Raw genomic sequence first — 27651 nt, forward strand, 5'->3', positions numbered from 1 at the left:
TTCGGAAAATATAGAACGAGATCTCCAGATGACCATAGGGAGAAAATGACCAAAGACAAATCCATACAAACTGACAATAAACTTCCAATCATAAGTGATAGACTGAGTTGTAGCCATAGTCATAAGAGTCATGCTAGTCGAAAATCCTGTAGTCATTCTCACAGTAGAAGAAAACGATTTAAAAAAGTAAATCAGGGCGACTTTATAAACATGATTCTAAAGAATGGTCAGGTCAAATTAAAAGAGAAGTATTCGCACAGATGCTCTGATCGGAATAAAGGAAAGAGTGGGTTTACTTTTCCTGGGTCTACACCTACAGCTTCACTTTAGTCAGATGTTGGACGTGTTTTAGTCTCTGCGTAGATGTCGAATTCCACTCAAATTTTATCCTGGAGAATTGGTTTAGTTTTAACATTAAATTTAAGGGTCATATGAAAATTGAGGCCTTAATTTTTCAAGTTTAGTGTATTCTCAGATTTGGAAAGATGGTCAATGGTTACTTGGTTAGTATTGGCGATTTCTTTTTATCGCCAACTAACAACCCTTCATCTTTTCAAATCTAATTTGCATTTAGAGTCAAAATTCATTTACCTATGATATAATGACCTTGAGTTGCAATGGGATGGAAAGAGTAAAACAGATAAGCGTGGTAATTCTGAACCATCTAAGGAAGATATACAAAAACTGGAAAAACAAATCGTCAGACTTTTTAGTAATAATTCCAAGGAAGATTCAGCAAAGTGCAATGGGAAATTTTAATGATTGTTTGTTTTTCTATTTTCAGACTCAGAAATGAGTTCATCGAGCAGACAGGACAATTTTTACGAAAAGGACAAGACGTTTCCCGAGCCTCATGATCTGTACTCGAAAAAACGCTACAAAAATTTAGCCCAGGTAATTCAAAACCTAATTAAACACGATATCCGTCCTTGATTACGTATATTTTTGGGAAAACAGAGTTCCCTTGACTGGAGATCTGTGGAAACCTTATTTGAATTTTGGCTTTAGAAACTAATGATAGAAAACCATCAAAATCAAACCCTCCGAGAAATGCTCACAAGAATTGCTTCTTGGAAAATTCGGAAAACATCCCCATGAACCCAAAGACGAAACGGTTCAGTAACGTTCCTGATAGTCGGAGAACCAAGCGACAATCTGTTAAACCACAGAAAGTTGAGGAACCTACCATGGAATCTACGGACATCATGGAACAAAATAAGATCATTGACACCTTTGCTGAAACTGAAGCTAAGGATCCTGTGGACCAATTCCAAGAGCTTGGTACTCCAGTTGATTCGTTTGTGTCCGCTCCCTGTTTCGAGGATTTTGATCATCACAAGGAATTGGACCCAATAGGTTAGTATATCTAACCTTGATATCCTCACTTTCCTACAAATAATATTTCACTCTAAAGCTGTTTCAACACTTAGTCAACCTCGTCGATCGACGAGGTGAAGAGGTGCATCTATGTTCTCGAGGCAGCGTACGGTTTCAGTTGACGTCTATCAACCATCGATCGACGGAGTAGACTACGTGTGGGCGCAGCTTTAGGGTTCCTGGTCACTCTGGTCAGTCTGTGGACTTTTCTATAATAAAGTTTTGAGACATTTTCCTTGAAATCCATCCACTGTTATACCGATTAACACACCTGTTGCTAACAATCCTGATTCTTATCCTGCACTTACGTAGTCTTTTTTCACTCCATTGTTTTCCAGTGAAAGATTATGATTGTTCCATTCGGACCGTCAGTTCAATCAGCGTCCATTCAGAATCCGATGAGTCTCAAAAACAGATCGTTCGCAAATCCAGTAAACCCGAAAGAGAAAGGTCGTTCCAGCCTCAAACTTCAGCAAAACCTTGTTCAGGTAAATCAAAGATGCCTTTTTTTAATTAAAGATAATAAAGTGTTCATAAAAAAAGCTCTAATAATAACTTAAACTTATGTAGCTCTATCTAGCAAAAGCTGTAATAACAAAAACCTTTGAACACTATGGTTTAAATTTCAACATAATCCTTTTCCTCTCTTTTACAGAGCATAATTGGAAAGTCACCGTAGCGTCAGAGAAGGGCACCAACAAGCAATCAAGCCCAAATATTGAGCTTCATCTCTCTATGAATTCATCCGAACAGTCCAGAGAACGGAGATCGAATCCCAGACAGACCAACAAAATGAACTTGTCCCTGACGCTGAAAAACTTCTGTGGAGGTAGGTATCTATCTAAGGTTTACTTTTCCTGGGTCTACACCTACAGCCTCACTTTAGTCAGATGTTGGACGTGTTTTAGTCTCTGCGTAGATGTCGAATTCCACTCAAATTTTATCCTGGAGAATTGGTTTAGTTTTAACATTAAATTTAAGGGTCATATGAAAATTGAGGCCTTAATTTTTCAAGTTTAGTGTATTCTCAGATTTGGAAAGATGGTCAATGGTTACTTGGTTAGTATTGGCGATTTCTTTTTATCGCCAACTAACAACCCTTCATCTTTTCAAATCTAATTTGCATTTAGAGTCAAAATTCATTTACCTATGATATAATGACCTTGAGTTGCAATGGGAAATTTTAATGATTGTTTGTTTTTCTATTTTCAGACTCAGAAATGAGTTCATCGAGCAGACAGGACAATTTTTACGAAAAGGACAAGACGTTTCCCGAGCCTCATGATCTGTACTCGAAAAAGCGCTATAAAAATTTAGCCCAGGTAATTCAAAACCTAATTAAACACGATATCCGTCCTTGATTACGTATATTTTAACGTATCAATAGAATCCATAGACATGATCAACACAAGTTGTAGAAGACATAGTAAATCAAATGGAAGCAATCCTACCGTGCTGAACTATAAGAGAGCCATGATGGTGGGAACCTTCACTCCTTTCAACCAACAAGAAGAAGGATCCAAAGGGAAAAAGGCTCTCACTGTGGGAGAGCAAGAGGAGCTTTTATCAAAGGGGTGGATCAATTTCTATTTGCTGAAAGGAGGAGATAGCCACGAGTACGAATTCTTCTCCGATGCTGAGGATGGTATGTTTAATACTTTAGTTAGATCGGATAGTTACCTATGTGTAGGAACTAGGAATGTTTTAAAACTGTATAAGAGCAATGAATAAGGTAGAGAAAGATACTCCATATTTTCCTCATAAAAAGGTTTCAAAATTTAGTCTTGGTTGATCCTTTACTAGGGTTAAGACAAAATTAAGCTTTTATTTCCTAAAGTCATACCTATTCTCTTCTCTTTCAGATTGTACGTTCATGCCTCATTTCGAAATGAACGAATTAATTCTAAAAGAAAAGGACACTCCTGTTGAATCGTTCAATGTGGAAGTCAAATCCAAACCTGAACCTGTACTTCCACTAATTCCCACTAAGAGTAAACCAAGCCAGGAAAAGAAACCGACCAAAGCAACAAAAAGAGGGCCATTGCCAAAATTGAACGTCAAACCAAAAAGGGATGGCTCAAACCCTCGCGCTATAAAAATTTAGCCCAGGTAATTCAAAACCTAATTAAACACGATATCCGTCCTTGATTACGTATATTTTAGTATGGGAAAACAGAGTTCCCTTGACTGGAGATCTGTGGAAACCTTATTTGAATTTTGGCTTTAGAAACTAATGATAGAAAACCATCAAAAACAGCCCGCTCTGAGGCTTCGGTGCAAGGCCAAACAGCCCTAAAAGTTGGGGCTAATCAAATCTACGAAACTATCAAAAAGTCCTAACCCATTACGACCAAAAATTCTGAAACACTCTGATAACTCTTCACCCGTATCTAAACTCTGTCCAATTTTCTCACAGGTTGAGGAGACTGGCAGATCCTCTACAGCGCTGTCTTTCCATGAAGATCAAGACAAGGATGACTTTAACAAGTCCAGTAAGAGGTAACGGTCCTAGGTACATTATTCATTATGAAAGTTGCACTTGTAGATAGTTCGGATCGTTACTACTTTCCATATTTTTCCAGGATCTGAAGCACGTAACCAAGCCATCATAGTTAGCTATATTGTTTTACTTTTATGCTTTTTGGACCCCTTGATCTTACATCATCTGTAAAAAAGAGTCTTCCTCTGACTGAATTATGTCTCCTCTGCGATTCGAACCGCAGTACCCTCGGTTCCGAATACCCTACTGCTGGTTTTAGATCGCGTTTTAGGAAGTCGGAGTTGGCTTCAATTCTGGATTGAACTGGGTATTAAGCATAGCTCAAGCCTAGATTGATTTCAATTCTGATTTGGTAAACCCCGCTCTCCTACCACCTAACCTTTAGAGTTTAAATATTATTTTTATTACATTATTATTAATGGTAAATTGGCGTTGTACTTTTACTGTCACTGTTTTTCTGTTTATCAGGACTGACATTGCTGAAGGAGGATTGCTGTCAGTAACCGGCTCTTACATTACACCTGAAATGAGACGCAAACCGCCTACCATGAGTGAGAAAGATCTCAGCCTGTATAAAAACTCGAAGAAATAGGAATACGAGCCTTGAAAAACAGGATAAAACAGTTTATAAAACAGGATAATTATTTTTTCTTCAAATATTGTAACAGTTTATTTCATTAATAAATACATATTAGATAGCAAATTTGATATACCTTTAATAATATAATGATATGACCAATATTTTTTTATTATTATTTTTGAAAGTCTACAATGTCAATGTCGGATAGAATGTTTAGAGTTGAGTGGAAGTAAGATCCTCTAAGATTATAAGAAATAAAGCATTTTCTGCAAATAATTTTTGGAGCTATAGACTGCATAAATGATGACCTGGAAAAAATTAGCTAAAATGGTATGACAATTCAAACTCCGAGATTTTTTTCTTACTTACGAAATTTAGGTCCCTTACTTCCGCCCGAATTTAGAATAGATTTATTATACACCTATTTATAACAATTTCTAAAAATAATAAATAATACTGCAACAAAATTAAACTACCTAGGAACCGAAACTAACTTTTGTATTCATAACATATGAAATCTAGCATTTTTAAAACCTCAAAACAGAATTCATCTATGGTAAGAACCTGATAGAAATAATTGATGATAGAAATTGACAGAAAGAAATACAATAGGTATTATGCCCGATAGAAAAGAAATGATAAAAAAAAAGATATTAGGGAGATTTCGCATCGAATCCTGATCCCCATAACGCAACCCATGTTGGCGCCATCTTGTTTACATCATGTTTTTAGATTTAGCACGGGATCGAAAACCGAAACCGAAAACCGAAACCGAAAACCGAAGCGAACCTAGCGGACGCTCAAGTAATCATACCTTTAATTTGTTCAATGTTTTGTCTTGTCCTAAAAGGATTAACCACATATTATTCAAATCAGTTTTTGAATTAATTAATTAAAAACAGGAAACAATGATTTTTTAGTATACGTAGATTACGTAGATGTTGATATTTTTACTGGGGCCTGATGCTCCATCAACGGTAGCCACTCACTATCAGGTAGACCTGACACCTGATCAGGTCTATACCTGATAGTGTGTGGCTGCCCTTAGGACGCGTTTCGTTCTTATTGTAGCACATCAGCTAGACATCACTCGCAGGTGCTGACTAACAGTTCGGAAGTGGTATTTTGGATTGATTTATCAACATCTGTATCATTGTCCAGGAAATGCTAGACTGGATGTCTTTAAAAAAAAAAAAAAAAAAAAAAAAAAAAAAAAAAAAAAACAAAAAAAAACAAAAAAAAAAAAAAAAAAAAAAAAAAAAAAAAAAAAAAAACAACGACGACGAAGACAAAACGCGATAAATGGAACAACGTATCCTCCCTCACACATTTAGGTTTTCCTTTTTTTAGATTCGCATCCTTTTCACGTCTTCACGGTTTCCCACCGACATTCATCATCGTTAGTGACAAGTTAATTACCCGAAAGGAAGCTCATATCACCACACTTGCTGAGAAACGCTAGATAATTCCAGGTGCGGGGACAATAAATAAGGAACAAAGTGCATAATACCTTTGAGGATTTGCAGGAGAACAAGTTCGAAATAAATTTGTAGGAGTAAATTTAATGTTGTTCCTACCGGCTTTGTCTTATGTGAAATATTGCGATGTTTGCAGGATAAAATAGAGGACGTTTTACGTTTATGCTGTCAGGATAAGACAGTAGGTACTCTTTACTCCTGTAGTCCATAAAAATTGTAGTTTGAAGATGTAAGTACCTAGCTACCTAGGTTTTTTCTTTTTCTTCTTCTTCTCCTTCTTGCAAGGAAATATTGTCCTTTTCATGGTGTAAATTACTTACACATGTTTTAAAGTACCTATTTGTTGAATTCAACATTATTCAATTTGTTGAAGTGATTTTTTTCTAGGTCGGTATACAAAATAGATGATTTTATGAAAGATTTATCTTTTTCTTAGTCTATTTTCTTCTATAGTCCTTTGTACAAACAAAAATAATAAAAAAAAAAAAAAACTAAAATTACAAGACATTTTGATAAAAGTAAGAATAGGACATTATAAAACATTTTACCAGAGGTAGGTACTTCAAGTTTAGGTACCTAACCACATTTCCATATGTTCCTAGAACGTGGTTTCAAGTTTCCAACGTAAGCTATTCCTAATGGCCAAGAAAACGATCAAACTAAAATAAATACAATAAGGTGAACGTAAGAGCATGAATATAAAACAGAAGAACAAAATCAAAATGGACGCATAAATGTAAGATAAATGATTTTGATGCGAAATCTTGAAATGCTAATGTACGACAAACAAGGATAACTTTGGACAGTTTTGACCTCACAGTTCTGTGAGTTTTGTATTTTGAAAACATAGGTACCTGCAAGTTATGTCTATGAAATGGGGGTATGTCTATGCTTCGCATAGCATAAGCTTCGAATAAGCAAATACAAATGAGGTTAAAATTTACTTCTAAATTCTGAAATGATTCCGTAAAAAAACTAAGCTATTTTCGATGTTCTAGTCTCGAAGTTTAAAATTCAAGTTTTAGGACAGTGGGCAGTCAATTTGTTCATTACTACTAGATTCCTCAGCTAATATTAAGAAAAAAAAATCTTGGAAGGGACATGGAACAAAGTTACCCCAAGTGGCCGTACATTCAAAGGGAGCACTGAAGATGGATTCCTAACATGGGATAAGTCAAATATAGGTCAGTAGACGCAGAATGAGAGCATTTGGCACATCTACCAATCCATTTGTATGATCTTCAACCAACATCCGATTTAGCTAATAAAGTTCTTTTTGGAATATAAATTTATTATTGAGAGTCAATACATAATAAAATCTATGGGATTTTCAACCAGCCTACCCGGTCTTTCTTTTTCCGCTATCGGTAAAGCAAACATCCCGCGATGGATAGGTGAAATACCTATACGTCTCCATAACAAACAAACAAACAAACAAACAAACAAACAAACAGGAATTCCAGTCAACAGGCAAGGCAAGACGGGAACAGTTTTATTTCTTCCAACTATTGGCTGAAAACAGAGCAAAAGAAACAAAATCGTGAGTATAAAAAACGCTTAGAGGTATCAACATGATAGTAGGTTTCAACGCTAATAATTAGGTAATGGTTTATTTAAATTTAGAATTCGCTCAAAAAAGGTCCCTTGTGGAACCCCCATAACGCGTAACGGAGTCAAAATCTAATGAAAAGTTTTATTTTGTTTGTTGAATCTATCTGCCAAAATTGATTAAAATCGAAGATTAAATTCGAGAATTTTGGCCGAAAACATACAGGCAAAAAAAATCAGGTGTTAAAACACAGACCTCACTTTTTTCTTTCAGCTAAACCACCCTGTATACATCTGACTGGATAATACACATTTAATGAAACTTCATCCAAAACTTTTGCCATTCTCCCTAGGGATATCCTGGAATCTTCAAGCCAGTGCATTCTTGATTAATTCTACCAGGCGAACTCTACTCTGTTTTTCAAGTTTATTTTACAATAAAATTCTCGACCATGGAAGGATTTATAATAGAGATTGCTCGAGGCAATTATACTACGCCGCTGAAGATTTCATTTTGAAGAATATCGGTATTGCCTTTGAATTTCAAATAAAAGAATGGGTATTTCAAATAGGTAGATAAATTTTTTTATCGCTATATATTTTTGGAATAAAATGTAGCCAAAAGCATAGCATGTAAACACCTTAATCCAAATATGTACCAAGCTCTTTGGTTTAAGGGTTTAAAACCAATCATTTTAAGAGCTTTTAGTTTAATAAAACTCCGCAACGAAATTTCCTATAAGTTTAATATCTACATACACGTTTGAGTTCAAACTCTACTCTGTTTTTCAAGTTTATTTTACAATAACATTCTCGACCATGGAAGGATTTATAATAGAGATTGCTCAAGGCAATTATACTACACCGCTGAAGATTTGACTTTGAAGAATATCGGTATTGCCTTTGAATTTCAAAGAAAAGAATAGGTATTTCAAATAGGTAGATAAAAAATTGTTATCGCTATATATTTTTGGAATAAAATGTGGCCAAAAGCATAGCATGTAAACACCTTGATCCAAATATGTACCAAGCTCTTCGATTTAAGGGTTTAAACCAATCATTTTAAGAGCTTTTAGTTTAATAAAACTCCGCAACGAAATTTCCTATAAGTTTAATATCTACATACACGTTTGAGTTCATGATTTATCCCCCACAAATGCAATCCATTTCAGCATTCCCTCGGGACTCTAATATTTTCAAATCAACAGGTCTACCGGTCTTCTTACTCTCATATATTATTGCTTGAATTTACGACTCCAGGAGAGATACAACTTTCCCCGCTTTCATTTTTCATTTCTATTTCTTAAAAAAAGTCTCATAATAATGAAACAGCTCCTGGTTGGAGTTTTCTTGCCTGTGTCCTACCACTAGATAGGTACTGTAGATTTAAAATAATAATAATAAAAGCCCAAATTCTCATAAAACCATAAATAGGTACAAACGGACAGGGGAAAAAAAGTTTTAGTGGATGTGACTCTAGCACCGGGCTCTAAACTTAGGTATATCATACAAACGCCTTCAAATTATTCGACTTATGCAGTACGCGTTGCATTGCGTTGCGTTCTTTCCTCTACAAAGTATTCTTACCTTTGTAAAATACTTTATGGTGCATGGTTGGGCAATCTTTTCCATTGATCTGAAACAAGTTGGGGAAATCATTAATTTTATTTTAAATCATTAATTTTTAGATCACTATACCTACAAACTTTAAAAAAAAAATAGAAAGGGGGGAAATGTGCTTAAATTTACCAAAAATGTTCAACTAGTAATGAATAAAATCGGTGATAGTGGTACTGGTGGTCGATCAAAGTAAGTTATTTAGAGATTTTTTTTTTTATTAGGTCCGAAGATTCGTATAAACGTAACCCAAACTTTGGGGCTGTTTGTCCCTACACCAAAGTATCTGAGTGGGCTTTCTGTGTACAAATACCTAGGTCCGAAATATGTGATTCTAGATAAAACTTCCATGAACAGACCCGAAAAATTGGTCAATCCAAGGTCCTTATGAAGAGTACGAAAATGACCAAAGACCAAAGTACATCGGAAAAACCAAAAATTTCAGTCTCCTCCCCCTTAACCACGTGTTCCCTTCCAAAAGTTCAAAATGGCAAGACTTCGATTCCCACCCTAGTCATCAATCACACAACTCATCTGTAGTCTTCACACGCAATCATTCTGTCTATAAAATCCATCACCTTTCTCTCAGCTGTCTAGAAAATCTATCATAGGGCTAGCACGCATCTTTCTATCGATTTTATTTTCGAAAATGACCAAAGACCAAAGCGGCCTTTGGAAGGACGGAAAGTTAAGGGCACTAAGGCCATTTTACTTTCTTCAAGATAAAAAATAAGCTGTTAGGTTAGACGATTTTAAAATGGGAATAAGCTAGATTACCTAAAAGATTTTAAAATGGGAGCACGTTATATTTCAAGATTGGAGCAAGTCAGATTAAAAATTTGAGATTTAGAAAAATTATTTTCTGCCAAAGTAAAAAAAAAAAAAATCACTAGATTTAGAAATACCTACCTAATTTACGACAAATATTATCGTAGGTTCATACCTATTGACAAATGTGCGGTCAAACACTATAATGTAATGTCGCCGTCAAATTTTAAATCGTGGGGGAAAATCCTTTCACCATGTACAAAACACCCTATATAGCCCTATTTGTTCCCTCCGACCATGCAGTGGACTGTTATCAGATTCATACATTTATCCCAAACAATAGAATTTTTCCCACTTCTTATCAGCAGAACGATATTTTATTCAGTTTAATTTTTTAATCGTTTTCATTATTTAGTATCCACTCAGAAAATTGAATCGGGTTTGAATAAATAAACTTTGTGTGTACATCGGAAAAATTTCCATATTTTTTGATTGTGAATACGATTGACTGTGATTTGACAAATTACGGATTTTTTTCGATGGGAGCATTTGCTTTAGATAGCAGGTTTATTGAAATAGTCCTAATAGTTTAGGGTTAGGGGTTATCACCACTCGTGATTGACGGAAAAACCTGTGGAGTGTGGGTGTCTCTGACATTATGTAGCCAATATTTTGGGACTTTTTTCTCAACCAGCTAGCAGCTCTTCAATTTTCCTAACTATAAAACAGCCAAGTACATCCCGAACCTGGGACCCCATTGCCAAGTGTGATACATTCTGAGATACGGACGTTATTCCATGAAAAATATTACCAAGTTACCTATCTTTGTCATGTCAGTATGTCTTCTATTTTCCAGGTATGTTCCTATTCCATCCCATGCCGTGTCTTGGGAATTACAAGTGTAACTTCATGAATGAAAAAGTGACCAGGGATACATTGAGGATTCCTAGCATTCCGTAAATAACTGCTATCCTATCACATGCCTCTACACTGGTATTTACTTTATGTATAAAATTATACATTATTCCTCGTTTTCTTATGAATTTCAAAGCATGCTGTTTTGAAAAATCCAAAGCTCAAATTCAGTTGATACAAACATGATTATACTCGTATTATGGACATTAAATTTACAATGCTGTTAATCAAAGTATTCAAGGCTAGTCTGAGTATTAAGTATGCTTAACTTTAAGGGTTAAAATGATTATGTACAATAAAAAGTATGAAGAAGTAACAACATTCAACACAGATAATGATTATGTTGGAAATTATAATGTTAAAGGAGTTTCAAATCTATTTAACAGAATTTCAGAAACTGCCTTCCCGCTTCCCGATAGCGAAAAATGAACAGTACAATATTTCATCATATTAGTAGGAAGGATTTGAACATCAAACTCGTAAATAAAATAATAATAATACTAGGTAATCTAATATATAAAAATTAATGTGTGTGTGTTTGTTTGTTCGAACTTTATGCCTGGCCAAACCGCTCATCCGATTGCTATGAAACTTTGCCCGGAACATATACCTATACATTATTATTTAAATCCTATGCCGTGTAATGTTCCTGCATTCTAATTGAATATAAAATATTTTTCTAAATAAATATTATGAATATAATTACGTTAGATATCACCATACATTATTATTTGAATTCTATGCCGTGTAATGTTCCTGCATTCTAATTGAATATAAAATATTTTTCTAAATAAATATTATGAATATAATTACGTTAGATATCACCCTGAACACTCAAGCACGAAATTGAACATTTTCGATAGCGAAGTGTGATAAATAAATTCAATAGAAATAAACTAAATGCAAATGAATGTTCCGTAGAATATGCTAACGGTACAGTCCGAAACAATATCAAGTATGAATTATGGATTTTGTGTAAAAAATTAAACAAATATTGCTGGTACGAACATCAGTACGAAACATCTAGGTGTGTGTTGAAAATAAATACATTCTGAACTTGGTATACATAGTACATAAATGTTTAATTATCTCTGAGAATATATTGCAGACAAGTAAGAGGGAAACTTGCCTTGGAAGCAGAGAGAATTTAATTAGTTTCCTACGAAAGCTGACTTCATTTCCACATGGACCATCTCTATAGACTATTATTAGACCAACTCCAACGGTATGGTTTGGATATGGGTGGACAAAAATAACTATAAATATCTACTACCCAGATTTTTTTTACCTCTTTCGTATTGAAATCTATGTTCGTCCTCAAAGGTCTGTGATGAAGAGGTTGTGGCGGTCTATAGTTGTTTCCTAATGGAGCCTTTGGATGCTTCATGTCACCTTGCATCAACTTCCGTAGACCATGCAGCTGAAACAGATTTAAATGAAGGTTACCTACGATGGAAAAACAGATTTAGATTAAGGTTATTATCAGATTTAAATGAAAATATTATACAAGTGAAAACAGATTCATACGAAAGTTGCAATCACACGGAAACATATTTAGATATCAAGTGTATATTCAGATTTGAATTAAAAGGGAGCCTTAAACTTTCTTGCATTACATCATCCCTAGGTTATCAATCAGAAGAGTAACACCTCATAAGAAAAGAAAATCACGTCTCATTACTAATCATTTTCCACGTCCAGATAATTCTAACCATGTGGTTTGGTACTCTTTCAAGTCCAAATCCTTGAAAACTAGTTGAAGAAAAAGTATAAAGGAAACTCTTAAAACCATATGAATGGCCAAACTCTCTACACTCTATTCTATAATATATGATAATATCTTCATTAAAAAACTTTTTTCTCTTTATTTTTAGAAAAAAAGAACAAAACAAACAAGAACTATTAAAACCCCAGAAGAAGGGATGGACAACGAAAGACTCATTTTTTACTTTGAACATTTCCTACTTTATGTTCAATTCATTTCCTTGACGGACAACCTACTTTTCCTTCTTCTCCTTCTCCTCCTCCTCCTCCTCCTCCTTCTCTTCCTCCTCTTTCTTCTCCTCCTCCTCCACCTCCTCCTCCTCCGCCTCCTTCTCCTTCTTCTCCTCCTCATCCTTCTCCTTTTTCGTCTTCTTCTCCCCTTCCTTTAAAACTTTTCCCTTTTTCACGCTCCTGAAAGTTTTTATATGTTTGTTCCCGTTTTAATAATCACTTTTTTTCGTCTGTTTTGAAAATTCAAACCAGCTTCTAATGCAATCGGTCAAAAATTGACAAGATTCTTCATTCTTAGATACTAGGGCGCTGGAATTTAAGCTGTGGGTAGGTACGTACGACTATATTTCTTCGCTTGTGTAATCAAGGGTTAGTTAACCTCGCCCGGTGGTTACCTTCTATTTAAGAGTCTATTATTGTTAATATACCTAATTATCAGAGCTTCCTAAAATCATATCACAATCTTTCGGTTTGAAAACCACTTATGTAAACATTAGAGCTGACGATATTGTTTCTATTTCACAATAAAGGAGTTTAGGAGTCGGATAACAGAAATGATAAATATATTATTAAGTACAAGTAGCAACATAAGGTATCAAGTTAACAAGCAAAACAAAATCAAAAATAATATGTCATGCAATCTTAAAATCATAGAAAGTAAATTCTGTGATGACATTTTAATATCTATGACGTCAGGTTGACACGCGATTCTAATGTGTAGCATACAATAGCTCTCTAACATCTAACAGTAGGTAGAGTATTTATTCTACTGACGTTCAAAGTAGAAACACATCAACTCGTCTAAGAAATTCCCTATAAGTTTTGACACGTTGATAAGAAGAAATAGAACTTGTAGGATTTTTGACTTGCTATTTTTACCTCGAGGTTTTGTTTTTAGAATTTTATTGTTTCCACAGTGTTGTTGTTGTTTTCGAGACCACAAAGCATCCTATCACTTCTTGCTTTTCTCTCTCTCTCTCTCCCTCTCTATCTATCTCTCTCTCTCATTGTAGACTCCGGAATTTCGTTAGGTAAGGCCCCCGGTCTCCCTATAATGTAATAGCCTTCCTGCTCCTACCTCGGTGATGTAGTGGTAAATAGGAGGGCGTGGGTTCAATCCCAGCTGAGAGCCGAGGAATAAAAATTAATCCTCAATATAATTTGAGACATTGACCACAGTAATAGGTGTAGCTTACTGCTGGAGTAAAGGAACTTTTCAGTCCTATCCGAGTACTAAAATAAGTATTATTAATTCTCTTTTGTGCTGAAAATGAAAACATAAAGAGAAGGAGTAGCTTTCCACTTACCTGCTGTTTTGTGATATAAATCGGTTTGTTGAATATAATCCACGTGACTGTTTCATAGCATGCTGGCATCGTTATAGATCCATCATAAGTCATGTAATACTTTGTCTCAGGAAGGAGACCTACGATTGACAAATGCTTGACCTCTACCGCACCACCTGGGGAGAGAGGAAACTTTAGGCTCCACAAAAGGGGTAGGTATATATTTTTTTTTTTTAAATTGGCTCCATTGAATCCGGATTCGATTAATTCAATATCTGGATACTTTGGATTCCCTTTCATTTGTCTTACGAAGAGATATCTTCTTTCCTTCTCTCTTTGGAATCAATATCCTACCAATGTGAACCAAACGCCCTCTGTGAGAATGAGGTGGGACAAGCAAAACTAGACAAAAAATGGGAATCGAAAGATAGGGCAAACCTAAAATAATCACAATAAACAATATGTAGGTATAAAATGGGTAGCCCATATTTAGCGCTGAAGTTTTGGTCTTACCAAACGTGTAAATGTAATCAATGAAAAACTAGGTACGGAGGTCATCAGGAAACTCCAATTATTAACTATTTATCATGAAGTTTAGGCAAAAATAGAACCTTAATTATTGTATAATGCATTGAAATTAAGGCAAGAATAACAAAAAAAATTAACTTCGAACTTCTCTCTTACCTACATATCGAATTTTCTCAATTTGATCCGTCAGGACTCTCAGTTCTGGATTTGATAGATCTCCTAGTTAAAAATGAACATTAGTGAATGTGCCAATTGCACCAAGCTCCCTCCATGTTACAAGTCACTTTCACCCTTAGCTATTATACAATATGGCAAAACGATTTCAAAATCCTACTTTCTAATTAATGGGAAGATAAAAATCTCAAAACGTAAAACGCCTCCTTTTTCGCCTACAGAAATGTAAATCAAACTTTTCAGAAATCTAGCTTTGCCACATAAGATGTCCAAGGTTTGGTGAAAATAGATCATTTGAATTTTGAAATTCCGGGTCAGAAGCATAATGATAGTTCAGGAGTAGATTCCAAACAGATAACGACTTAGACGTTTTACTATCCAGAACATGAATTGTTTAAAAATGTTTAGACAATTCATTACCATAGAAAATACATTTGATGTTTTCAAGGTATTAAACCTAGATATTAAAATGCTTGTAAAAAAGAAGAAAGTAAAATTTTAACCCTGATAGTTCTAGTGGTCATTTTTAGGAAGTTAGATAGAGACCACATATTTCATACATGCCTTTTTTTTACTTTTTCAGAAGCATTAACTTTAACTCTTTGTGATCTTAAGCGACGGTTAACCGACTATCTAACGACGGTTTCTTTTCCAGATTAGAAAAAGTCGTCTTTCCTAGGAAAATTCCATGGGGTCCACATGACCACATGCCTACATCAATGGAATTAATACTAGTTTCTCTCAACCTATGTAGGCACTAAATTTATGTAGACTTTTTATTTCCCCAAACACCATATTTTTTTCTACCATGAATGATCCACCTCTTATTTCAGTATTATTTTAAATGCTCCGTGATAAATCGAGTTGCTTTTATAAAAAGAATGAAAAAGAATTAAAGGGCAACGAAGAAAAGCGCTACGATTATTTATTTTCCTGTTGTATAACACAGGATACGAGTTTTTAGGAAAATTCTGGATAAATTACCCTGTGGTCTCTCCCTGTTACAAGGGAAAGGGTTGGTGGGACTCTCTTAGTCATACATCAACTGACAATTTGGTGGTCAAGAGAATGTCGACCTATATTTAATCGATTTTGTAAATTTCCCAGGCGAGCTTCCTTTATACGAAGGTGATCTACCTAGTTTTTCGAGAAGTTGAAATTATGTGCAGTGTCGGGAGAGCGGAAATTTGGTTATATCTACTCGTAGTTATCTCTCAAGTTGAGTGATTAATTTTGAATATTAGTTCAAAGTCAGTCAGTATACATATGCAGACTTTCTGAACTCTTGCTACTGGATGGGTAGCAAAAAGAGGAATCCAGAATACTAACGTATTAAGTTACCTACTGATTCTATGCGTTGGAATTCAACAGGGCCAAAGGAACAAAACAATAAGTCAAAAAATATAGGTCAGTACGGAGAATGAGAGCATTTGGCACATCCACCAATCCATTTGTATGATCTTCAACCAACATCCGATTTAGCTAATAAAGTTCTTTTTGGAATATAAATTTATTATTGAGAGTCAATAAATCAATCAATTTTCCAAATTCAAGCTGGGTGTTGTATTTTTAATTTAGACATATTTCTTCTTTTTAATTAGAGTTAATGAGGCTCTTGATTTCATTTTAATTAACATTTCTGAGGACTGAAAGGTATAAAGGGGCGAACATTTTACGACTGTGTAGAAGCGAATGTTCTGTCAGGGAAAAGTGTAATTTGTTGATTTTCATCTACCTGGGTCGCGGATCCAACGATTGCGTGTGGAAGATTCTTCCGTTTGATTAACATGTTGACTGAATTTATAGTCTCTTCACATTGTGTTTTTAAATTTATTCAATGCCGTGCAAAGATGTAAACAGAAAGACAATGCGATATATCTTTCCCCAAGTTTTCTATTGGAATGTTTCAATTAGGGACATGAAAAGCTTTTGAGTCCCGACGGTTTTGAGTGCATACTTTATTTACTTTCCGTGTCCGGCGAAAACAAAGTAAAAGTAAAGTAATTTTGCCTAACATGGTATCAAACATTAGTTGCACATGACGAAGATTAAGGTGTAATCTAAACATATGGGGTTGAATTTTTCCTCCAAAGTTCAAACATCGACTGAATACTAAAATCGTACGAGGAATTTCCAACTAAGTGGATTTTTGACGTCTACTAAGTAGACGTTTGATACACCCGTTTGCAACGGAACACCGAAGGCAACGTCGGGCGTGGTTAGTTCCTGAACGGGTGACCGTCTGGCATTCTGTTTCAGTCTCGTGAAGACGATTGGAAAGTGGTGAAGCCGCAGCAAATAAGGCAAGGCGGATTAAAGTCTGGTACAGAACCTTAGCACATGGTAGGGTTGCCCATCACATACCATGTTTTTTTTATTATTAATAGTAGGTACCTAATACCTAATTAAGGATTTTACTTACCTGTAATAAAAGTGAAATAGCCACCACCCCCTGAGCGCGATACAAAGCTTCGGAGAAGTTCGTGTATAGTTGAGAGTTGAAACCAAATATTTGAATCTGAAACAAAACCAAAACTAAATTTTAACCAAACACACCCTGAAATTAAGAATAAGTTATCGTTGTGATTGATTGTCAAAATCATCAAAATGTCAAAGTAGAATGTGAGCCATGTCATCAAATTGGGTTACCTGCCAACTTTCGGAATAGCCTATACATAAGAACGGTAGTTGGCAGTTATTGTAAGGTTTTATACAATTGAAAGTTTCGACCCTATATTGCAACAGAACAGAAACTTTTCATAGGTACATATTTTTTCCTTCCTTTTTTTTCAATGTTCGACCTAATACTTTCTTTCTCCTTCTTCTATATTCAATGAATGCACAAAGCATTACCTGATTGTAATGCCATATTTTATGGGACGGAAACTCCTTTTCGTTCTTCTTCATTTGGAGTATGTACCTAAAATATATCTTGTACTTTGCTCACAATCTTGCATAGTCACTTGAGAAAATCTCTCATCAACATAAGGAACACAGATGGCCCTCAATTCTCATGGATGGTAGCCTGTGATATATCATGTGTTATAGGGTGTTTCAAAAGTAGTTTTTTGAGACAGATTAATTTTATTATACTGTCGTACATATTATGACAATTTAAGGCTAGAGGGAACAACAACAACAACAACGCTAAGGAGGTATAGTGAAAGAAAAGAATATTTTAACTGTCTTGTTCTGCCCGAGATGGTGAAATATATTGGGGACCAATTTGTGAATTGTTTAATTAATTTTGACACTTAAGTAGGATTAAAATCACAAATGACAAAAAAGTACAGTAGAACACTTCTTTGACAAAGGAATGACTTCGAGGTACCTACATAATGCTGGAATTTAAGCCACAACTTAGTAGAAATAAATACCTTGAAAAAAATATTGGAATTCAAACACTGAAAAAATACTTTCCTCTTTGGCGTTTCAGAGGTTTTATTTGTACATTTTCCTCCTAAAAAGACTTAAAATATTTTGTCATGAAACTATATTATTCTTACGGGGGGAAAAAGTAGAATAAAGGTGAAAACGAAGTACCTACCCATCTTAAATCAGTGAACTGAGGAGACAATGGAGCTGCCAGAAGTGCTTTCGAAAGACTATCTCATCCAATGCGGAAACTTAATTACCTTCAAATGCCAAGTAGAAACTTAAAAGTATCTTGACCCTGGTCGAAGTTTGAAAGAAAACCAATCATGCATGAGAGAAATGCCGGACGAATTTTAGAAGGTGTCTTAGATTTTCTTCCAATAAAGACTAGAGACAATCTGTTGACACTGATATTGCCGGAAACTTAATCTTTCAAAGAAGTGTGGGTTATTTTAGCGTACGTATTTGACAGTTTTCAATTCTTTAAAATAACTTAAAGATCGGGCATTTTAGCTCCTGAGAATCCCGAGTCTAATTATTCTTATTCTGGAAATATTTTCGGAGGACTCCGTAACTTTGTGTATTTCCATTTATAATTTTGAAACGAAGGAAAAGTAGGTAACTGATACAATTATTAACAAGGTTGTTTAAAGAAATTCAAATCAGGATTCCTTGGTCTTTCTGCCACCAGATCAAACTGATGAATCTGAGCTCGAAAAATTTCTCTCCAAAAAAAGTTTCCATTTTCTAAAGCTATTTATTTTCTCCCAAAAGTACGATATTTTTGTCAAAAGGTTGAGCAAGTAAAGAAAATAAGGTGAGAAAAGAGGTTTTATAAAACAAATTAATAATCTTCTTAGGTGATTATTTTAATTTTAATTCACCACTTGTGAAGTTCTCATCATTACTGCGTTATAAACGAACTTTTAAGTTTTAATTTTTTTCTTCCCAAAAAAGACGTTGAGCTTTTTTCATTGTCAAATACGAGGGGACTTTCTTTATTTTAAAAATTAATTAGCTTTACTGTGGTAGAGATTGAGGGACACTAAATTTTATACAATGGAAATTTCGACATCTCCTGTCCTTTAATAAAGTTTCAATTAAAAATGATTCGGTAGGTAGGTAATAGGTAGGTATGTACCTACCACAATTACACGAAATTTTATCGTTCTTTTATAATCTAGATTGTCTGGACCTTACGCATGAAGAATTAGAAAAAAACCCCCTTTTCTTTTATGTATTATTATTTCATGGCAAACCATGCAGACCATGCTGAGCTCCGTGAAAATACGACCATAGCAAAATCAGTAAGCAAACATGTGAGACATATCAAGACTCAAGACTGCTATCAATTCTGAAAATATCATGTTGCCCATTAAATTCGAAATTCGGTTGACCCGCCAAGTACTAAAAAAATATTAATAATAATAAAAAAGGAAAATATGACTATAAAAATTGCAGGGATGAAAAATAAACAAAGCTCGAATAAAAGATAACTAGTCAACTGTAAACAGAACAAGATGTAAAAAACCTTTACTTAATAAAGAATCGGAGGGGGGAGGAAGAAACAAATTGCATCTCTGCACATCCTGAGATTTATTGTCATCTACTTTTTTTTCCATCTCATGATGGACTGTAAAATCTACTTTGTTCTGAGCTTTCCCTCGTTATATCCCCGCAGAAAATAACGCTAGAGAGAAGTATTTTACACAAGTAAGAGCAAGGTAAACGCCATGTAAGCGAAAATATTCAAAAGATAAGTTAATAAATCATGACACCGATAAGTAAACTCTGAAGAAAATCAAGACTACATGCTCAAGTGGGTTGAATGAAACGGTATTTTACATGAAAACTTTAGCCGTTACTAGACGTGCAAGATGTGAGGTAAGAGTCCTTATTTATTTCTTTCCTTCGACAAGGGAAAAGTCTTAGGATGAGTGCCCGACCAAAGTAACAAGGACTGAATTGGGTTGAATTTTTCTTTCTTTTTTTTTCCTCTAAAAAGAAAGAACAAAGGAAGCAAATAATAAAGAGGGAAAGACAAAGAGTACAAGAGAGCGCGATGTAAAATTTTCCAAGCATTTATTATGTTTTAATAATGTTCAGGCAAGGATGTTTCCCCCCGACCTCTCTCGACGATGTAAGTACTTCACATGTGTAACAGACCTACTTCAAAAATGGACAGATAGGTATTGTAGTTTTTTTTTTTCGTCTTCTTTTCTCCCTATTTTCATTTTTCACGGGCTAGCATGATGGTGTAGGAGTTTGGAAATATTACAGGGTATTCCTAATGTTATGATCACTCTGCTCGTTATTCTATTGAAAAATATTTTTTTTTTTTTTTCTAATGGGTTTTATAGAGAGAACTGTAACTGCTAAGGTCTTATCATCCCGAAAGCAAAGAAAGGAGGAAGACAGGATAGGAAAAGGCCAACCGTTCTGAGAACGAACCTTATCTCTTTAGGATAAAATCCCCCGCGGGCATTGAACTAGCACTTACAAAGCGGACGAGCTAGCCTACCAGCTAACTAGGCTGGCTAATAAATTCTTCCTTTCACCCTGTTTAAATAGATAAGAGCAAAGGTACATGTTAAATGCCTACTGTTTAGGAATATCATTTTTTAGAACAAAATAGAAAAGTAACAAATGAATGCGCTAGCTATCGAGAGAGTGAGGAATAATGGCATCTCCACTACTGACTACATGCAGTATCAGGATTTATTGGTGGAGATGCTATTTTCCCCCATTGTCTCTGTACAATACGTTGTTTTATAGGAAGAACCTATCAAGGAATATTATTTAGATTTTTAAATTTAAAAAAATTGATCCTTTTATTATAGTGGTCCTAATAACGGAACAAATTCACATAGACAAAATGGTGGCCACTTTGCTCAGTTTAATTCATAATTGTTGAAAAACACACACACAATACCAAAAACAACAACAACAATGACCTTACCAAACAACAAGGAACAAGATACCTCACCTGAATTCTAGAAAAGGAGTGTAAATATGAGAAGAATAAAGAATTAAAAGAAGGCTAACGATGAGTGAGTAGGTATATTATAACACAATATTTATTCAGATAAAAACAAAATCCCCTATCACCATAGGGTAAGTCAATGCCCAAAGACACAAAGGAAAGGGCAAAAAAAAGGAAAAAATAAACTATTACAAAACTTTTAACTAAAGTGGGTTGTAACAGATTAGCTGTCAGAATTCCGAAGGCGCTCAGGGAGTTATTCATAAAACACAGGAGTACCTGACTGCTTTTTATTTCGTGACAAAGATAGAGTTTCCCCTCGCGGTGTCTCCAATCTCCCAGCCTAACAAACAGGGTGGATCACAAAATGTGGATCTCGAGAAAAGGGTGTTTATTGTATTTGTGTGTATTGAATATTAAAACAAATGAAAAGTCTAAATAAGAAGAGAGAAAAAAAACTGGAAATATAATAATAATAATAATATATAATAATAATAGTGCTTATTTATACTGCTCGCATAGGACTGAAAAGTCCCTTTACTCCAGCAGTAGGCTACTACTATTATTGTGGTCAAATTCTCAAATTATATTGAGGATAAAATTCCATACCTCAGCTGGGATTGAACCCACGCCCTCCTGTTTACCAGGAAAAGAAGAGAATTAAGTAAATTTTGGGAGAGAGAAATTAATAAATATGGTAGATAAATTAGAAAAAGACTCGGATCTCGGATCTTGATGTTTGTGGTTCGATTTATCGACAATGAATGAAGTGGGGAAGTGGGGAACGACATTATAAGTAGGTAGTAAACACTGAATTTTCCTTTATTTTATTTTAAAGGATTTGTGTAATGGAAAGGGGGAAATATTCCTACTGTATAGTGGTCAAATGGGAATGAATTTAATACATTTGCAGCCTAATTTAATACAAATCTAGAATTCTAGACATTGTCAACATTTTGTAGGCCATCCTGTATTAGGGGACAATTTATCTTATACTTAGGGACATGGAGAGATGAACAAATCATGACTTTAGATTTTCATGCAATGTATTTTTCCGTACGCAGGACTGAATTGCTCTGAACTTCTCTTGAACTTGAGATGATGTTCACACCAAAGTTTTACTTTCCATTACGTACCTACACATAGGGAATCAAACCAATATTTGTAGTTTTGTGTATAGACCTCGGATCTGGAGGTTTGGGGGTTCAAGTGCAAGTCATGGATTTTTATCGAGGCGGACCTATTACCTAAGTGAGGATTTGGAGAACGACATTTCTGACAAATATTTCAGGATGTATGCTTAACACAATTAAAATTCCTATAGAAGATCGAAGTTTCCCTACAGGAAAAAGGTTGACATTTCAAAAAAGACATTCTAGAAGATTTTGGCACTTTCTGGAATGTCATTTCCCCATGACGTTTGTTAAGTATACGAACTTTCCGGCCTAATTACATCGAGCAAAGGTCCATTTTGAAATTCAAGGGTGTTAAAAAACGTTTGGAAATGTTAGTTTGAAATGTGTAAGAGTAATATTTGAAATGACCCCTCTTATTCTCGTTTGTTTTTATGTACAACCCAAATCAAAGTCACACCACATAAAGAGAAAAGAGATACCTAATTAGAAATTCCAAGAGAATCAAGAGATAGGTTGCTCTCCATATGCCAGTATTTTCTAACGTTGAGTAATATTGTGGGGGGAAAAGGTGCGTTTGACCAATTTACATTGTCTATTGATTTTTAAAATTCGAATTACCTATTCTTGGAAAACGAAAGATATAAATTGTCTGCAGAGCTATGTTTAGCCTAACTAATGAAATCAAATAAGATCAAAACTCGTCCTAGACTGCTTGTATGCTCACGGACAATTGCTAAATAATCCCGCTAATTCCAGGATAGAGATAGATAGCCACACTTGTGTAATTTATAATACCAACCCATTTTTGATTCATTCGAATGAAAAATATGGAAATCTTTTATTTAGACTATGATTACAAAAAAATCCTAATAATTGGACTGGGAGATAGTAAATCGAACATTTATTTTGATGCGTTGGTAGAAAATATTTTTATTTGTTGATAAATAAATAAAAGAAAAAAGATAATACTCAGCGTTTTCCGAGATATTTTGTTTAAATTCAGTTTCCAACCCTATGTAGCGCTGTTCCATCCCTTCCTCTTTATTACTTCCTCAAAAAACTTTCATAAAAAAAAGTTGTTCTTTGTTTAAACTGTCCAACTATATCTTTCTTCAATTCACAGCTATGTAGATAATTTATGCCTTTCCTCTGAATAGCGGGAGAGATTTTCTTACATACATGGCAAACAGACATTCCCCTATGTTTTTAAGGTTTGTTCGAGATAGAAGAATGAGTCTTTGGGGAGGCTTGGAGCTTGAAGAGACGTGAATAGGAAGAACGGTTAGAACGGAAAACATAAAATTAATGAAAGGAACGGGAAAAGAGAGTTAATAATTACCCACCAAATCGCATAAGTAATTCTGTGCTAGAAAGATCAACGTGAAACTTTTCGGATGAGAAAAAATAAGGGTCTTTTTAGCTAATACCTATATGTATAAGTTTATAGGAGGTGAAAAAAAGGCTCCATGTATGTAGATGTTATTCCAAAAATAAGAACAACAAAAGTTTATCGAATTGGATTTAGTCATATCAGCTTGATCTGTGCATTAAATGTAGCGAATCAGACGCTTAATCTAATCGGTTTATCAGCAAAAATATCAACAAAATCTTCACGCCTGTGAAGAGTAAAAGTTACTTGTGTTCTTCTTTAGCCAAAATAAATCTTCACAAAGTCAAGTCAGAATCTATCAACATGAAAATAAGCGACTATCTTACCTCAGCCGGGAACACATATTCATTGATAACGTGCTCCGACCCCATATTGTCCTGTAACCCATAGTGAATGTGAAGTTCATGGAACTGATACTTATAACTAAGAGGACCACCAGTGACATTTATGTGATACCTTGTCGTGTTTTCGACCGTGAATACTACACTGTGGCCTGTGTTGGTCAGTCCGCCATTGATCTGGAATGAGAGAGGACCATTCCATCAAGTTTCATGTGAAAAAGGACCATTAAGTCAAGACATCCTACTCCTGAGCGCAGACACCCTTGAGGTAGTGTCCATGGTTTTCAGCATGGTTTTTCGTCTGCCTTTGCCTACTGATGCATCAATTGCACCAGGGCGGTATCCAGGATTTCACTGAGGGGTGGGGGACAAGAGTCCAAACAGTGATGTACCGGGGCGGGGTGCTCCAAATTTTCGGGGTCCGCCCCACAGTGAAGGGTCAAAGATGGGAGATCGACCCCCCCTAACTGCAGCCCTGAATTGCACTATAACAACTACAGGACTCTGTAGCAAGCATGAAGAACTCTACTGTAGGAATGAAAATCTTTAGCTTTAAAATTTAGATGATTTATTGACGGTTTCTTTCTACTTACTCGTATTTTATCAATATGCACAGGCCTCAAGTTTGGATCATACAAGAGTTTGCTCGGTTCTAGATTGACCGGAGACTGACGTCTACCTTTGTTACAAAGGCTCCATTCTGGATTGATAAGTCCCCAGAAAGCTGGACCTGGAATCAGAAGAATGTATTCGATCATAAGAAACGACAGTAAGAAACTGACGGCTTAGATTGAATTGACTGTGATAATTGAAGGAAAAAAGCGAGTTTTCAGTTTTTAACTTCACTATTTGTCCGTCGAAAGGTCTGATTGTGTTGAAATTTGGTATTCATGATCTTTGATCCACACTTGAAATTTTCGCTGAGTTCCCTTTTCTTATCTGAGTAAGTTCTAGGTACAATTAGTGCCTATATGTTACCTTTTGTCGTACCTACCCATGTTACCTACCTTTTATCGTAAACATTGAAAGACAAAAGAGGTATTGTAAAATTCACACACCGTTTTCGTACGGTATGGCGAAAGCTAATCATAAATCCCGCCTTGAGATTTCATCGAAAAATCTTTTCAGAAAACTTAAAACCACGTGAAAGAGTTTTTTTCCCCCAGAAAGTTGGAGCTGTTATAAACTCCCCTATCGGTCATCGTCTAGTAAAGCGAGTCTATGAAAAGTACACAAAAGAGATTCTCTCTTTTATGAAGCATTTGTAATTTATATTATAGAGAAAAAAGATTATCAAATATAATATTAGCCCGACGAAAAAAGAATATAAAAAATAAACAGAAAATAATATATAGCCGGTGTAAAATTCGCACCACGCCCATGACGTTAAAGTTTCTAAGCGATGAGTTTATGTTATTCGAGCACGCAAGCCATCAACTTCAATTAGAAACATCTTTCCTGAATGAAAACTTTCAAATCATATAGAAAGACTTCGATGAAAATAGCCCTAATTGATTTGGAATAGAGTAAAAATACATGAGGATGAGACGAAAAAGCTTTACGCTCAAGTGTCAATCATTTTCATTGTTGGAAATTTGGTTTACCTCCACATTGTCAATAGAAAATGGACTATAGAATAGTTTTTTTTTCTTTTCTGAGCAGAAAACATTATGAATGGCTGGGTCTTTTCGGCCCTCATAGGAGACTTAGATTCCTGATTCGAGCCCGATGTTACCCCACCAGAGCAAACACAAAACAGTAGTACACTATTGAGACATAATCGAAAAAATATAGAGAGAACCTACAAAGTGAAATATTCTTCCCGAGAAGGAGACATTAAATATGAATGAAAACTGCGGTGGAAACGAGTCCTGAGGGAATCTACGTAAGTCCTGAGGCTAGACATACCCAGGTATGTGGGAAAACAAATGGCAGAGCTGCGAACAAATGGCGGAAATATGTATTCCAAGCTTCCAAACCGAAGGTAGAGATGTAAACTAAGGTGGAGAATGTAAAGATTGTATGGTATTGCATAAGGTAAGAATGTGATATCCAGAGAGGAAAGTACAGTTACAAAACAACAAATATTTTGCTGAATGTGTTTTCGAACATAAAATTGAGTGTCTCAATTTATGGACAGGACAGACGTTAACATTCCAACATGGGTCTTGCTTCAATCTAGGGTAACAAGATAATATTAGGTATGAAAGCTATTCTCAGTAATCTCAGTTGTATACATGACCGTCCATGATATTATGATCAAAGAAAAAACAAAAAAGTGGAAGTATTCATAACGTTACCCATTAAAGTGGTTCTAAATCCACAACGTTGTCTCTTGAATTAGTTGTCTTAGCAAAAATAAGAGTTTATTAGCAAGAGGATGTAAAAGTCGGATAGCAAATTAATCCTAACACAAGTAAGAGCAAGGTAAACGCCGTGTAAGCAAAAATATTCAAAAGATAAGTTAATAAATCATGACACCGATAAGTAAACTCTGAAGAAAATCAAGACTACATGCTCAAGTGGGTTGAATTTTTCTTTCTTTTTTTTTCCTCTAAAAAGAAAGAACAAAGGAAGCAAATAATAAAGAGGGAAAGACAAAGAGTACAAGAGAGCGCGATGTAAAATTTTCCAAGCATTTATTATGTTTTAATAATGTTCAGGCAAGGATGTTTCCCCCCGACCTCTCTCGACGATGTAAGTACTTCACATGTGTAACAGACCTACTTCAAAAATGGACAGATAGGTATTGTAGTTTTTTTTTTTCTTCTTTTCTCCCTATTTCATTTTCACGGGCTAGCATGATGGTGTAGGATTTGGAAAAATATTACAGGGTATTCCTAATGTTATGATCACTCGGCTCGTTATTCTATTGATTGATATTTTTTTTTTCTAAGTGGTTTTATAGGAGGGAACTGTAACTGTAAGGTCTTTATCATCCCGAAAGCAAAAGGAAGGAGGAAGACAGGATGGAAAAGAGCCCGCCGTTCTCTGAGAACGACACCTTTATTCTTTAGGATAAATCCCCCGCGGGCATTGAACCCCGCGACCTTAGCACTTACAAAACGGACGAGCTAGCGCCTACCAGCTAACTAGGGCTGGCTAATAAATTCTTCATTTCACCCGTGTCTTAAATAGATAAAGAGCAAAGGTACATGTTAAATGCCAACGTGTTTAGGAATATCATTTTTTAGAACAAAAATAAAAAGTAACAATTGAATGCGCGCTAGCTATCGAGAGATTGAGGACATAATGGCATCTCCACTACTGACTACATGCAGTATCACGGATTTTATTGGTGGAGATGCTATTTTCCCCCCATTGTCTCTGTACAATATCGTTGTGTTTTATAGGAAGAACCTATCTAGGAATATATTAGATTTAAATTTTAAAAAATTGATTCCTTTTATTATAAGTGATCACTAAAACGGAAGCAAATTCACATAGACCAAAATGTGGCATCTTTGGCTCAGTTTATTCATAAATTGTTTGAACACACACATTCACAGACAATACCTTCCACCAACAACATGATACGCACCCTAAATCCAGACTGGACCTACTGCTGGACACCGGGCCGCTATACGTTCATGTATATTACATAGCTAGGAAACGCAAGTCACGAACATCAAATCATTTGCGATGATTCTAGAAAGGTCT

At 35.2% G+C, this 27651-nt stretch overlaps 2 protein-coding genes across 2 annotated transcripts in view; one reads left to right on the plus strand and one right to left on the minus strand.

Annotated features, from left to right (window-relative positions):
- Window positions 1-1040: 1040 nt before the first annotated feature.
- Window positions 1041-5114, plus strand: LOC113467542. The gene is made up of 6 exons (XM_026823770.1): window positions 1041-1356; window positions 1716-1865; window positions 2033-2206; window positions 2590-2699; window positions 3794-3876; window positions 4346-5114. Exons 1-6 carry the CDS (start codon window positions 1095-1097, stop codon window positions 4467-4469), a joined length of 903 nt encoding a protein of 300 aa, XP_026679571.1. The 5' UTR covers window positions 1041-1094; the 3' UTR covers window positions 4470-5114.
- A 2133-nt stretch (window positions 5115-7247) lies between these two features.
- LOC103509442 (carbonic anhydrase-related protein 10) overlaps window positions 7248-27651 on the minus strand; it is a 34780-nt gene continuing 14376 nt past the window's right edge. Inside the window, exons 3-10 of the mRNA XM_008474061.2 lie at window positions 24585-24721; window positions 23977-24168; window positions 17189-17284; window positions 14749-14815; window positions 14086-14240; window positions 12072-12203; window positions 9071-9119; window positions 7248-7447 (exon numbers count right to left, since the gene is read on the minus strand). Coding sequence (XP_008472283.1) covers window positions 7428-7447; window positions 9071-9119; window positions 12072-12203; window positions 14086-14240; window positions 14749-14815; window positions 17189-17284; window positions 23977-24168; window positions 24585-24721 — 848 coding nt within the window. The 3' untranslated portion in view covers window positions 7248-7427. The remainder of the gene's footprint in view (window positions 7448-9070; window positions 9120-12071; window positions 12204-14085; window positions 14241-14748; window positions 14816-17188; window positions 17285-23976; window positions 24169-24584; window positions 24722-27651) is intronic.

This window comes from Diaphorina citri, unplaced genomic scaffold (genome assembly GCF_000475195.1).
Source record: "Diaphorina citri unplaced genomic scaffold, Diaci psyllid genome assembly version 1.1 scaffold498, whole genome shotgun sequence".
Classification (NCBI taxonomy): Eukaryota; Metazoa; Arthropoda; class Insecta; order Hemiptera; family Psyllidae; genus Diaphorina; species Diaphorina citri.

What these genes read in the sequence shown, in the direction of transcription:
- LOC113467542 (XM_026823770.1), top strand. Translation starts at nt 1,095, where the DNA reads ATGAACCCAAAGACGAAACGGTTCAGTAACGTTCCTGATAGTCGGAGA. An exon ending in GCTGAAAAACTTCTGTGGAG is followed by an intron (nt 2,207 to 2,589) that starts GTAGGTATCTAT and finishes TTCTATTTTCAG; the next exon opens with ACTCAGAAATGAGTTCATCG. An exon ending in TTTAACAAGTCCAGTAAGAG is followed by an intron (nt 3,877 to 4,345) that starts GTAACGGTCCTA and finishes TCTGTTTATCAG; the next exon opens with GACTGACATTGCTGAAGGAG.